The sequence below is a fragment of the Mus caroli genome, unplaced genomic scaffold, assembly GCF_978045245.1.
Source record: "Mus caroli unplaced genomic scaffold, Mus_caroli_1 scaffold_14, whole genome shotgun sequence".
Lineage (NCBI taxonomy): Eukaryota > Metazoa > Chordata > Mammalia > Rodentia > Muridae > Mus > Mus caroli.
Genome location: NW_028227269.1, coordinates 1,777,409 through 1,792,274, shown reverse-complemented (window position 1 = coordinate 1,792,274; position 14,866 = coordinate 1,777,409). Strand labels below are relative to the sequence as shown.

The following is a 14,866-nucleotide window of genomic DNA, read 5'->3' as shown; positions in this document are numbered from 1 at the left end:
CTTTGCTGTAGTGTATCCATTTAACTAAGCTCTTTTTGTTTTCTTTCTGGAGTAAGATGATCATTAAATAAATATAATTTGCAAAATTAAGAAGTGGTACTATACTACAGTGCAGCTGGAGAGAGAGCTCAGCGGTTAGGAGAGGAGCGAGCGCGGGCTGCTCTTGCAGAGATCTGCATTGGGTTCCCAGCACTCAGGTGGCAGCTCATAACCACATGAGTGACTGTGACTCCAGTTCCCAGCTTCCAATGTCCTCCTCCAGCCTCTGCAGGAGCCAGGCATGCATGCGCCTCACAGATATACACGCAGCACAGACACACACCATACACAGAAACAAATCATTAATAAAAGAAGTGGCATTATAGACGTTTCTTTGGAAAAACAAAACAACGTAATACTATTACTTAACCAGGATATAAAATCGTGGTTCTCTTGCCAAGGAAAATAAGGTGTACCTGGGCCAGTAGCACACAGTCAGGACACTACCCGTGTACTTCCTTGGAGACTGGTGGGACTCTCTCTTCAGCTGCTGAGGTCTGCAGCAGGTGTGCTGCTGCCTTCAGGCTGAGGTGGCTACTGTGCTGCTGTAGCACACAGAGCCTGTGTCCCAGGCTGGACGTACCTTTAGAAATTCCTTGAAGTCTGTGTCCTCGTCTGTCTTCTGCTGTAACAGGGTTGCCCCATTAAGCTGACAGCTGCAGAACCGGATGTAGGCCTGCATGTGGGACAGCTCTGCCGCCAGGATGTCCCCAATCATGTGAACTGGCATCTTCTCACCCCCAGTCTTCTTCCTCACGCGCAAGGCCCTGCAAGTAACTGACGGTCACGTCCCTTCTCCACAAATGTCCCTCCGTGGCAATTAACGAGCACGAGCCATGGCTTCCGGGCTGTGAGGGATCTGGGACCCTTGGACACTGGTTGGAGGGGACAGAGGGATAGCCTAAAGCTCTACTGGCTGAGCCAATCTGGGGGAAACAGCACAGAAGAACAAAAGCAATGGAGTCTACATATGTGTGTGCCCTCTAGGCCTCCATTTCTTACAAAGTTCTTTTTGAAAGACTCAATTTGTTTTTCCTGGTTTGAATCAAAGAGAGAAATTCCAGAGAAGGGCTGGGGAGCCTTAGTGGCCAGGGGTTGGACTGGAGGACTGGGGGTTTCATGGTGGGCTACAGCCATGGCAGGACAGGGACATGGACAGGTTGAACTGGCCAGCTGCCCTGCAATTCTGTTCTTGTAAGGAAGGACAGAAAGCTGCCCCCAGGGCAGGCACTGCAAATGAGCACTGTGCAGTCATCTGGCTGTGGCCGCAGCCCTCCTCTGCCTGTTACTTCCCTCCTGCCAGGCAGCCTGCTTGGAGATCACACATTGACACAGCTTTTCTTGTTATCAATGTAGTTCTGCATTATAGTTCTTTACTTTCCTAAAAATTCTGTTTCACCAAATGCTACTGGAATCCAAAGCCTACGGGAGCAGAACAGAGTTGGAAGTTCTCTTGCTGAGCAGCCCCCGAGGGACAGCAGTGGCCATGTCATGTGGGGCCCACACTCACCTCAGCAGCTTCGTGTTGGACATGATGAGCTCCTTCCAGTTCACAAAGATCAGGGCCATGTCTGCTTCCGTGAGGAAGCCTGACTCAGCCATCCGTTTCTGGAAGACCTAAGTTCAAAACACACATCTAAGTTAACTTGAGTGTGGGTACACAGCCATGCGTGCCTTCCTGCGCTCAAACAGCCAGGCGGTGGCACTTCTAAATAAGCATAGTTACAGCTGCTAGGTTTTTAAAGGTTATTTATTATCATTGTGCATATGTGTGCACATGAGGGAGAAGAGATAGAAACAAAGGTAGACAAAGACAGGGGGCATGCATGCCACAGTGCAGAGGACACCAACTGGGGGTGGGTTCTCTCCTGCCACCTTTTGGAGCAGTGCAGTGTCTAAGCAGTAGCTGGCTTACTCTGGACGAGCTTCCTGTCTCGGCCATTCACCTTGCCAAAGGAGATTACAGATGTGTGCCACCACATGCAGCTTTGTCACATGGACTTCAGGGATGCTTTTACGGGCTGAGCCATGCGGGCTCGTTACTGGATTTTAAGTTGCACAATTTCCGTACTTTCACTAGTTAAAACCCAATTTAAGGCTGATTTTTAAGGGCTGAATCTCCTGACTAGGGAGGTTGTCCCACCTCCCTCCTAGGCTTGCTCTGGGGACCAAGCAGAGCTGGGTATAGGGCTCTGCACAGTGGAGCCTGCAGAAAAGGGGGCAGAGAGTGACTGCTGTGGAATTGATCATCTCTCTGTGTTTGCTGGGCAAGAAAACAGAGCTGCCCTCTGTCATCTCAGTGAGCCTGCGCAGATGCACCCAGCAGAAGCCAGCGACAGAGATACTCTCCATCTGAATTCCACATGTACATGGATGCACATGTGTGTGAAGCACACAAGTGTATACAGGGCTCTCATGTGACTTCACTCGTGACAGAGGTGAGGCAACTCAGCTATTGGTATTCCTTAGTGGCTTATGAAGAAATCATGACTTACAGAGTGATGTGACCATTACAAGGTTCCATATAACACAGGGCTCTGTATTAAGCCATGCAAAGGCATCATACTAGCCAAGTGATGAGCTGCAAACCCTGGGTGTGGTGGTTTGTATATGCTCTGCCTAGGGAGTGGCACTATTAGAAGGTGTGGTTCTGTTGGAGTAGGTGTGTCACTGTGGGTGTGGGCTTTAAGACCCTCATCCTAGCTGTCTGGAAGCCAGTATTCTGTTAGCAGCCCTCAGATGAATATGTAGAACTCTCAGCTCCTCCTGCACCATGTCTGCCTGAATGCTGCCATGCTCTGCCTTAATGATAGTGGACTGAACCTGTAAGCCAGCCCCAATTAAATGTTGTTCTTATAAGACTTGCCTTGGTCATGATGTCTGTTCACAGCAGCCTAACTAAGACACTGGGGTTCACAGGCCTTGAGATCCATCCCTGCCAATTCACCACCCTAGCTTCCTGACATTCCAGCCTAACTCCTAGGTCCCCAACCCCTCCATACATCCATACTTCCACTTCTTCCTCCTGGCAAAGGGGTCTCATGGTGCTCTGAGCATAACTGGGAGCCCCTCCTTGCTGGGGATGGACTTATTCTCTGGGCTTTAATCCTTACTGCTGCTCCTCTGCTGCCCTTCACCAGGACTGTGCTAAAGGAGCACAGGAACTCCTCGGCTACCTGTGCTCTCTGCCACAGAACTTCAGCTGATGTTTGCTGAGCTAATGTGAGCCACAGCTGTCAGCCAGAAACGCTGTGAACTGTGCTGATGTCCCAGCTCCACGAGATGGAGGCTGGCAGGATGTGCCTACCACAACCCCGCAAACATGGTCCTCCTGCTCCCAGGCTGCCACTGAAGGCAGGGAAGCCTCTGCTCAGAATGCACTGCAGAGGCCATGCGAGCAGGCCCAGGCGGGGGAGCAGAGGGAAAGATGGCCGAGTCTTTAGAAAGTCAGTTTAGCATGGTGCTTTCACCTGAGTCCTTGACAGCTCTTTGCTCCTTACAAAATGGGTGAGGGGAACAGAATGGACATTCCTGGGGTGCTTAGCTGAGGTAGGCACGCACCCCCTTTCTGCTCATATGTTGGTGAGTGCTTGAGACTCCACAGCCATTCACAGCCTCCTTTGACTGGGAGCTGACTGGCAGCAGTGCTCATTCAAAGGCTGAGTTTGGAGATGAAGACGAACAGATAGACAGGGTGAGGGATTGAACTCACTTGGTAGCATGCCTGTGTAGCAGACGTGAAGTCTGGGGTTTAGTTCCTAGCACCACATGGACGAGGTAAGGATGGCACAAACCTGTAAGCCCAGGGCTTGGAAGACAGAAGTGGGAGGATCTGCTGTTCAAGGTCATCTTTAGTTACATCGCAAGTTCAAGGCCATCTTGGTCTACAGGAGACCACGTCTTAAAAACAAAACTAAACTCCCCAGAGTGTAGAGGAGCACACAGGCGTGAGGAGGACGGCGTTCCCAGTGGAGGAGTGGGGGAAGTGTAGTGTGGAGGAACAGACACTGCCGCTGGCCAGGACAGGCCTTGCAGGGCAGGTGCGGGCAGGTGCAGCCCCTGCTCCACTCTGTTATCCAGGACATGGGAACAGAAGTGGTGCAGAACCATAGTCTTCTGTGCTTTCAGACACAGCCACTGTGAAGTGTTCCTCTCAACTGTCATCAACACTGTCATCAGCGTGGACACCACTGGCCACATGGACAGGTACAGGCAGTACACACACAACTTGGGAAACTTTTACAATTTTCTCTTGTTTGGTTTCCTAAGCTGACATAAACATTGGCTAGAAGTATCAAAGCCAATGGAAATGTCAGGTTTCCAAATGGCAGTGAAGACAGTTAGGCAAGGATTGGAGTCAAGCCCATTTGGAGGCTTTCACACCCGCCCTATGCCCTTGTCAAACAGTCACGTGGCCATTCCCAGGTCCTCTTTTCCCTCTACACCAAGTGAGCTCAGCTGGGAGAGCCTGTGCCTTCACCTGGAACCTTTAGTTTTCTGCCTTACCAGTAAGCTCTTGTCTCTGTCTGTGAGTCACATGGAAGTACTGCCCAGACAGAGGATACAGCTCAATGGTAAAACGTGGGTGTGGCTTGTGAGAGGCCCAGGGCTTCATACAAAACAAAACAAGATGGCTCACATTGCTTCCAAGTGAGGGAGGCAGAGATGGCCACCCTCCACCTCCTATAGGGGACAGTCAGCAACAGGCCTCACCTCGATGACCAGCTGCAGGTCGTCCATGTACCGCTCCTCTGTCTGAATGAGCTCGTGAATGTAGCCCTGTCGCTTCCTCTCCGTAGGCTGCATTGTGTCCAGGGCTTGGAGGTCAGCACACCCTGCAGAGAGATGTTTGCAGAACTTAAATGACACTTCAGTCACCACATAGAAAGTGGACATTTCTCAGCAGGTGTGCTGGATCGATAAAGGCTGCTCAGAAAGGAGATTTCCAAAACAAGTGTCAGCCATTTGCAGAGGGCTGGTGGAACTCCAGGCTCAGTGCTCCCACAGGTGAATTTAGCACATCTCTGAAAGTGCAGCGTGTCCTGTTTTGTGAGCAATAAGGAGAGGATTAAGGATTCTAAAAATGGCCTCACAGAGACCGAGTTTCAGCGATACACAGCTTTTGAAAATTACTGAAATGATTAATTAAATCAGTATTTGAGACAAATATTTTCTAAACTATAGATCTAAACTATAGGTCATTATCAATTTAGGCCTGACATTTACACAAGAAATACGGTCTACCATGCACACAGTGCTGGTAAGAACTGTGAAAGGCTTTGGCTATATATTTATTTAGTTATATGATATAAAGGATCAAAACTCTGAGTTACTGTTAAGAAAACGACAACAATTTTCCAAGGAAAGTTCTAAGGATAGAAAATCTAAGTTCCCAGGACCAGGCAATTCCCAACAAGCCCACTGAAAGAAAGCCTTCCGAATTGACACACCACAGGATCCAGACATGGCCACTCAGAGGAGGCACACAGAGGAGGCACAGCTCACAGCAGGATGAAAAGGTACTGTCTTCACTGTATATCCATCTACGGGCACATCAGTCTGACATCACAGCCAAGGGTTTGCCTGGGAACAGCAGTCCTGGGAACTCCCCTGGGAAATCCCTCCTCATGCAAAGAGCAGAAGCAGGCAGGCACTGCAATCCCACATTTGCAGGAAGTTGGGTGAGTGGATGGGGGCAGTTACCAATTCAAACCAATGGAAACTTAATCACACTAACTCGGTTCTGGCTGTTTGCAGGAAGCCCTAATGGCCAATTAACTTGTGATTATTATTATTTTAATATTTTAACTGTTTTAAGTGCATGCACCCAGTGAGGTCAGAGAGGTCTAATAAGGGCTCCTGGAACGTGAGTCACAGGTAGTTGTGAGCTGCCTAATGTGGATGCTGGGATTCAAACTCTGCTGTAAGAATCCGCTGTCTTAACCACTGAACCATCTTTCCAGCTGGATTACAGATGGCTGTGAGTGCTCTGGAAGAGCAGCCAGTGTTCTTAACCACTGAGCCATCTCCAGCCCCTCGTCCCGTGTTTGGAGATTTGTTGTTGTTGTTGTTTTTGTTTGTTTGTTTGGGATTTTTGAAATATCTGCCATCTGTCTCTATTATTGTTTAGTGTTTTTCTCTCTCTCCCTTCCTCTTTCTTTCTTTTCTTTCTTTCTTTCTTTCTTTCTTTCTTTCTTTCTTTCTTTCTTTCTTTCTTTCTTTCTTTCTTTCTTTCTTTCTTTCATTTGTTCTTCTTTTGTTTTGTTTTGATACAGGGTTTCTCTGTGTATATCTGGTAGTCCTGGAATTTGCTTTGTAGATCATGCTGACCTGGAACTCACAGAGAACCTTCTGCCTCTGCCTCCAGCGTGCTGGGATTAAAGGTGTGATGCCACCTCCAGCTTTAAGCAATTTTAAATCACGTTGTAAATTTATTTATTGTGTGTGTGTATGCATGCACCCTGGCATGAGAGTGGAGGTCAGAGGACGACTTTCAGGAGTCGGTTCTTCCGTCCTCCATCTGAGAGGTGGGGACTAAGTTTGGGTGTGGTTTGGTGGCAGGCAGCTTGAGCAGCTGAGCACCTTTACCAGCCCTTAGAATTTTTCTTTATATGTATTCATGTTTAGAGTTAAATGTACACATGGTTGTTTGTTGTTGTTTTTTAAAAGATTTATTTATTTTTATGTATATGAGTACACTGTAGTTGTCTTCAGACAAACCAGAAGAGGGCATCAGATGGTTGTGAGCCACCATATGATTGCTGGGAATTGAACTCAGGACCTCTGGAAGAGCAGTCAGTGCTCTTAACCACTGAGCCATCTCTCCAGCCCCTTCATGGTTGTTTTTATGTCATCAAAGTGAATATATAATCATTAAAAAGATATAGCTGTCTCTTGTGAGACTATGCCGGGGCCTAGCAAACACAGAAGTGGATACTCACAGTCAGCTAGTGGATGGATCACAGGGTTCCAAATGGAGGAGCTAGAGAAAGTACCCAAGGAGCTAAAGGGTTCTGCAACCCTATAGGTGGAACAACATTATGAACTAACCAGTACCCCGGAGCTCTTGACTCTAGCTGCATATGTATCAAAAGATAGCCTAGTCGGCCATCACTGGAAAGAGAGGCCCATTGGACACACAAACTTTATATGCCCCAGTACAGGGGAACGCCAGGGCCAAAAAAATGGGAATGGGTGGGTATGGAAGTGGGGGGGAGGGTATGGGGGACTTTTGGGATAGCATTGGAAATGTAATTGAGGAAAATACGTAATATAAAAAATGTAAAAGAAAAAAAAATGAGTCTGCATGAGTTTGTGGTTCTAGGTCTCAGATGCAAAATGTACACACTAGAAACGTGCTCCACCCCTAAGCCACATCCTGAACCTGGACACATTTTGATTAGCACAGTGTTGTGTACCCATGTTGGAAATTAGTTCTGATGCTTTTGTCTTATTTCGGTTCCCAAAAGCCGAGCTTCCAGGCCTGAGGGTCCCTGCCCCCAGCTGGCTTTGACTGACAATAAAGAACTGCCATTCAGCCAATGGCTGGGCGGGGAGTCGGGGGCAAGGGACAGGGAAGAGAGGAAGACGAGGAAAGAATCCATTACAGGGAGCAAGGAGAACAGACTTAAAGGCCTGCGACATGCAAGGTTCCAGGAAAGTGGCTGCAGGGGCCATTCCCCCTACTGGGTCAGGGGCAGCAAAGATGAAATATGCATTTAGCAAATACTAATTCAAGAATACAGGAGGGGAATGCATGCTAGCTGTAGGGAGGTTTAGAAGTGCCCAGCCTTTGAGCTAGTCTAGGCATATCAAAATTAGCATGTGCATGTGTGAGCGCGCATGTGTGTGTGTGTAGGTCTGTATGCATATGTGTGTGTGTGTGTGTAGGTCTGTATGCATATGGGTCTGTCTTTCATTAGAGAATCCAGAGGGCTCTTGGGTAGGTGCAGTGCATGTGCAACCCTCCAGGAGCCAGAGCAGAATAACTCATTCACTTTTACACCATTGTGATCACATTACTCTCTCTATGAATTCCCTTACAGTGTGCCCACCAGCCCATCTGGAAGGACAGCTTAGAGTCTCAAGTAGTTACCACGTAAAGCTGAGATGTCTGCTTTCTCAGGATATGTGGGGTCAACTTGTCACTGTGCTACCTTGATCCTTTACATTTCATTCCAATGGCCCTTAAATTTCTATCCTTGGTTCAGGTTCCAACCCTTCACTTCAGGGGAAAATAAGGCAGTGTCCCTTAGACCTCTGCTCTTTACCCCTCATTTCCTTCCTGGTCAGGGTACTAGACTCCTGTTTCTTTCCAGAGCCAGCACCCTTAACTGGTCTCTTCCATGGTGCTCACTTCAGAGTTCCACGGCATCATTTTAGGCCATCAACAGAGTCAGCTGTCCTTCCTATTCTTTAGTCCAGACAAGCACAACAGCATGCCTCCCCCAGCCCCGATCCCACACCACCTTCCCTCTTTTTCATGTAATCGCAAAAGTCACAAGGAGGTCTACACTTGTGACTCCAGCACTCTGCTGGCAGCACTCTTAGGAGGGTGAGGACCCCAACATTGCTGGGTTCAGAGCCCTCTTCTAGCTCACAGCCTCGTCTACTGCCCCTGGACTGACACCGTGGATGTGCTGCCTCAGAGTCTTGATGTGCTCCTTCTTAGCCTTCTCGATGAGTGTCTCCCTCTGCCTGCTGCTAAGCTCTCTGCTTCTTCCAAACCAGCAAATTCCAAAATAGGATGTAGCATTCCTGTCCTGTAAGATCACAGGAACCCGGCCACACTGCGGGGGTAGCTTTTTTCTTGCTCTTCATAGGCACAGTGCACATTAGCCTGTTTGATTCTGAGAAGCCCTGCCTTGCAGATATGTCAATCAGAGGCACACATGAGGGAAAGAGAGAGATCTTTGGATGAACTGAGGACTTGGTTCTCATGAAGTGGATATACATACACACTTGGACATTCTCAACACCTGAATGTCCCTACACTCATCGACGAGGCATGTGGCTGAACCTCCCAATGTAACCTGGCCGGTAAAGATATGCTGCAGATGTAAACCACACACTGGGTTTTGAAGATATATTTAAATATGAAATGTAAACTATTCTATCAATATTGGTCAGATGCTGGTAGAATTCAACTGTGATTCCAACACTCGAAAGACTGAGGCAGGAAGGTTTGGAGTTAGAAGACAGCCTGGGCTACACAGAAGACCTCTTAAAACAACCAAACATCCAGTTAACTGAGCAACCAACTGGTTGTATATTGGGATGGTATTTTGAATACACTGGGTTAAACACTATTGGAATTTTACGTATTTTTTACTTAAAAGCATGGCTCCTAGAATTTTACAATTTCATACGGGGCTTCTCTAACTACCCCCTTATTTCTGTTTAACAGTTCTAGCTAGCCCCTGTATTATTTATGGTCCCTTCCTCACAAAATGTTAAATGGCTTCCATTGATGGCAGAATGAAAGTCTAACTCAGCAGCTTGGCTCCAGGGGCTCCATGGTGCTGCTCCAGCCTGCTTCCCAGTCTCAGCATTTACTGCCTTGCCCAGCTCCCCAACTTGTACCCCATTCCCCGGCACTAGGCTCAGTTCTTACAACATGGTACACGGCCCTCAGTGTTGTTGAGCTTGGCCTTCTCTTCCTTACTCACAGTCCGGTTATCACACAGAGAATCCTTCATGGCAATGTTTAAGGAGTACCATTGTGGGAAAACCCCTTTCCCATCCTTGGTCCCACTGACACCAGACTTGTTTTTCTGTGGCCCTTTGTTACTGGTTTGTGTCTGTAGCAGTGGCAGCCATGGGTGGTGGCAGCATGTGTTCTGCTATTGAGCTACACAGTTGGTTCCTGAGTCTGTATTTTATATGTCATATAAACTAGCTCTCGTCACAGGATATTTGACCACACTATGAATGCTATGATTGTACTATTTGCTAAAAAGAGCTGTTTTTAGTTGTGGTGTGGCTCAGCCTCAGAACACATGTTAATCTTCTGGCTGGAATACAGACACATCTTTAGTACACACCTTTAATCTCAAACAGTGAAGGTAAAGTTAGTTTGTAGAAGGAAGCACTCATGTTTGAAAGTGATGTCTAATTGACTGACAGAGAAAGTGATGAATCAGAGAAAGATCTGACAGGACAGGATCTGCCCAGCTCTCTTGAGAAGAGAGAGGAAAGGGGGGCTACTTAAGAGAGTGTACAGAGGGAGAGGTGGAGGAAAGGGGGCAATTTTACAAGGAGAGTTTTACAGACACCTTCCTGGCGTTGACCTGGGTTGTACAGAGCCTGTAGGCTGCCCTTTCTATGCTCTCTTCTGCCTGGGTCTGGCAGGGACCTGAAGGTAACAGGGTAAAATTCCTTTTATCAAAAAGAGGGACTCTGTCCCTGCTGGGGAAATAATGGGAACATTGTGATTAAACATCATCAAAACTTGCACTTTAAGAATTATGAAACTGAGGATTTAACACAAAGTTTGGTTTTTGTCTGGTGATAGCTTTGATGTGTTTAATTTGATATTTTATCCGTTAATGTGGTTCCCATGACAACATCTACTATCTGCCTTTACTATTCTCCAAACATGTGTGTTTCTGTGTATATGTGTGTTAATGTGTGAATGCATGTGGGTACACATGGACTTCAGTGTGGAGACAGAGGCCAAAGTCAGGTGTCTTCTAGTGCTATTCACCTTATTTTTTGAGATATCTTCTCTCATTATGTGTTTTATCTGTATCTATGTGTATGTGCATTTGTGTGTGTGTGTGTGTGTGTTAATTTAGGGTTAACTGTTATCAATGTGTGTTATGCTCTGCATCACTAACATCTAAAGAGTTATCACCAGTCTGGGTGTGGCAGCTCATGGCTATAATCCAGCATTCAGAAGACTAGGGCAGGGACACTGAGAAGAACTGGAGGCCAGCCTGGGCTACATAGTGTATTTTAGGCTAGAGTGAAACTGCAAAACTATATCCTGAAAAATTAGAATCAACTAAATAAACAAACAAAATAAAATAAAACAAATCCCAAAGTATCTTCATGGGATGCTGCAGCAAGCACCTGAAGAGACAACAATACTGAGCTTATCTGAAAGCAACAGAAAAGCCTCAAAGTATAACATAAAAAGTTGAAATGTTCCTTTTGTGACTGTCGGTGAACGATGTACAGATGCGCAGTACAATGAAGGCCTAGGGCACGCTTCGGGAGTACAAGGTGGTGGGGCGCTGCTTGCCAACCCCAAAATGCCACACACCACCGCTGTACCGTATGCGAATCTTTGCACTCAACCATGTGGTGGCCAAGTCCCACTTCTGGTACTTTGTGTCGCAGCTGAAGAAGATGAAGAAGTCACCCGGGGAGATTGTGTACTGCGGGCAGGTGTTTGAGAAGTCACCCCTGCGCGTGAAGAACTTTGGCATCTGGCTGGGCTCTGACTCCCGCAGTGGCACACACATGTACTGGGAGTACCGGGACCTGACCACTGCTGGTACAGTCGCACAGTGCTACCGAGACATGGGTGCCCGACACCGTGCCCGTGCCCACTCCATCCAGATCATGAAGGTGGAAGAGACTGGAGCTGGCAAATGCTGCCAGCCAGCTGTCAAGCAGTTCCATGACTCCAAGATCAAATTCCCACTGCCCTACTGCGTGTTGTGACACCAACACAAGCCATGCTTCACCACCAAGAGGCCCAACACCTTCAGAAACCCACTGAATACAAACTTGAGACTGTCAAAAAAAAAAGTTGAAATGTTTCTGAAAATAAATATGCCTTCTTAAAAAAAGCATAAAAAAGAAAAAGAGAACTATAACCAGTATGAAGCTGGTACTTTTCAATGAAAATGATCAATATGAGCAGATGGATCAGTTAATAAGCTTGACATATGAACATAAAAGAAAATACATTTCAACATACGGGAAATATTTACTGAACACAGCAGGATATGTATACATTTAACACTAATTTCAAGTGTTTCTTTTTAAGATTAGTTAAGAGGCTGGGGACAGCTCAGGGACCAAAGGCTCCTGCAAAGGCCCTGCTCTGGGTTCCCAGCGCTCACTCCAGGCTGCTCACAGCCGCCTGTGACCTCAGGGGACCTAATGCTCTCCTCTGCTCTCCACCGGCACCTGCACTCACAGGCACACACTCCTCCACATCCACACCGCTAAGTAAGTGAAAGCCTTTGATTTGTCATCATTCTGTGTAGTGTGTGTGCACCATGGCACATCTGTGGGCAGAGGACAACTCTGGGGAGGCTGTTTTCTTCTTCCACCTTTATGTGGCCCCAGGAATCAAACTCAGCTTGACCAGCTTGTGTGGCAAGGGCTTTATCACCGAGCCATCTCACCAGTTGTCTTAGGGTTTCACTGCTGTGAGCAGGCACTATGATCAAGGCAGCTCTTATTCAGAGGTTCAGTCCATTATCATCAAGGTGGGAACATGGCAGCATCCAGGGAGACATGGTGCAGGCAGAGCTGAGAGTTCTGCATCTTCATCTGAAGGCTGCTAGGAGAAGACTGGCTTCCAGGCAGCTGGGAAGTCTTAAAGCCCACGCCCACAGTGACAACTTCCTCCAACAAGGCTACAACTCCTAATAGTGCCACTTCCTGGGCCAAACACATACAAAGCGCCACAGCAGCCCTTCCAGTGTTTTTACTGTAATTGTGTACATGTATGATGCTTGTGTGTGGACATGTGTGCCATGGTATATGGAAGACGGAGGACAACCCTGTGGCTTTGGCTCTTCTCTTCCCTTTGGACTCATGTCAGGATTATGCTGTGCAGGCCACCTAACTGGCCCCAATGTTTCTTGCTTAAAGAAAGGCAGCTTCCAGGGCTGGAGAGATGGCTCAGAGGTTAAGAGCACTGGCTGTTCTAGAGGTCCTGAGTATATATAGTAAACAAATATATCTTTAAAAGAGGGGGGGGAGAGAGAGAGAGAGAGAGAGAGAGAGAGAGAGAGAGAGAGAGGCTCAGAGCAGTAGGGATATGGAACTTGGCAGGAACTCCAATAGAGTGAGCGATAGGGACACTAATCCATCCATAAAACTTTTGGCCCCAAATTTATTCTGCCTACAAAAAAATGAAGGGATGGGGGGGGGTGGAGCAGAGACTGAGGGGGTCAAGTAATAACTAGAGACCCATTCCATGAGCAAGCACTAATCCCTGACACTGCTAATGATACTGTTACACTTGCAGACAGGAGTCTAGCACTGCTGTCCTCTGAGAGGCTCCACCCAGCAGCTGACTCAGAGACCCACAATCAACCAGTGGATGAAGCTTGGGGACTTTTAAGGACGAGTTGTGGGGAAGGATTGTGGGCTCCAAAGGGGATAGGAACTCCACAGGAAGAGCAAGAGAGTCAACTAACCTGGACCCTTGGGGCTCTCAGAGTCCGAGCCACCAACCAACGAGCATACACAGGCTGAACCTAGGCCCCCCAACACATATGTAGCAGATATGCAGCTTGGTCTTCATGTGGATCTGGAACAAATGAAGTGGGAGCTATCCCTAAAGCTGTTGCCTGTCTGTGGAATCCATTCCCCTAACTAGACTGTTTTGTCTGGCCTCAGTGGGAGAAGTGCCCAGCCCTGCAAAGCCTTGATGTGCCAGGGTGGGGGGATATCCAGGGGGACCTCCACTCTTTCAGAGGAGAAGGGGAGGGAGGAGAGGGGGAGCAGGATCAGGATGTAAAGCGAAAAAAATTGTTAAAAAAGGAAGAAAGGGCAAAATGACAGGCAGCTTCCTGATGCCCATGGGTCATTCTGTTAGCAGCAGGAACTCCGCTCACCGCCATCACTGACTCCTGGAATCACTCTCTTGCTGAAGATCCACCCAGGCCAGAGTCCCACTCCAAGCCACACCCTCCCCCCTCGTTCCTCAGGGTCAGCACCTCTCCTCAAATAGTCCTTGCGGCCTTTCCAGGTCTCCCTTCCTCACTCCCCCACAGCCATCCAGACTCCTCAGGGTGAGTGGCCTCTGGGTCTCCTCTCTGTGGACTCAGTGATTTGGCTAAGGATGTGTTGGTCCAGTCCCACATTTATACTCTGTATGTAAAAATACGTTCGTTCTCTTGCCTCAGCAGGATCTCCCTCATCAACAGAAGACCAAAAGTCACCTCCTTCCTGTCGCCTAACCCCTAACTCAGTGTGAGTGCCATTTCTCCCCAGCTCGTGCTAAGAACTTTGGGTCTTACTCCCCACATACAATCCACTCACTGGCTCTAACGCCACCCCCTCCCCCTAATCTGACCAGTTTGCACCACACCATCATCACCACTGGGATCCAGTCACTACCGTCCAGGCTCTGCTTGGACCACTGTGCAGGTTCCTAGTGGACCCTCTTGCTTCTTTCTGGTTCCCTTCCCTCACTTTAATTGAGCAGAGCAATCCTGTTAAAACACATCAGATCATGTCTCTCCTTTGATTAAAACCCTTTAAAGGGGTTTTCTTGCTGCATACAAAAGCCAGAGTTATTATAAAACAGCCCCAAAGAATCTCAGCTACTGCCCCATCTCCGTGAGCACCTGTTTTGTTTCCTGCTCCCGTTGTTTTCTGTTCCAAGACACTGGCCACCACCCTGTTCTCTGAGCATCACAGACTCACTCCTATGGCAGGCCCAAGGGTATGCTGTCCCCTCCTCCTAGAATGTCCTTTCCCCAGATCTCCTCGGTGCCCTTCAGGGCTTTGCTTCCCAGATTACCAATTTGGAGACATTTTTGAGCATCCATTAACATCCCACCCAGCACTCCCCCCGCCCTCGATGCTGTATTTTCCTGAGATGTAGCATACTTGGTTAATCTCATTTGTTCAT

At 47.9% G+C, this 14,866-nt stretch overlaps 1 protein-coding gene and 1 pseudogene across 3 annotated transcripts in view; one reads left to right on the top strand and one right to left on the bottom strand.

The window, feature by feature from the left end:
* The window catches only part of Itsn2 (intersectin 2), a 122,570-nt gene that overhangs the window by 11,080 nt on the left and 96,624 nt on the right, over positions 1–14,866 (bottom strand). For all 3 annotated transcript variants that reach the window (XM_085830183.1, XM_085830182.1, XM_085830184.1), the window contains 3 exons: positions 4,753–4,874; positions 1,550–1,656; positions 623–806 (listed from right to left, as the gene is read on the bottom strand). In XM_085830183.1, the coding sequence (XP_085686309.1) occupies positions 623–806; positions 1,550–1,656; positions 4,753–4,874 (413 nt within the window). The remainder of the gene's footprint in view (positions 1–622; positions 807–1,549; positions 1,657–4,752; positions 4,875–14,866) is intronic.
* On the top strand, positions 11,233–11,811 carry LOC110307171 (large ribosomal subunit protein eL20 pseudogene; annotated as a pseudogene).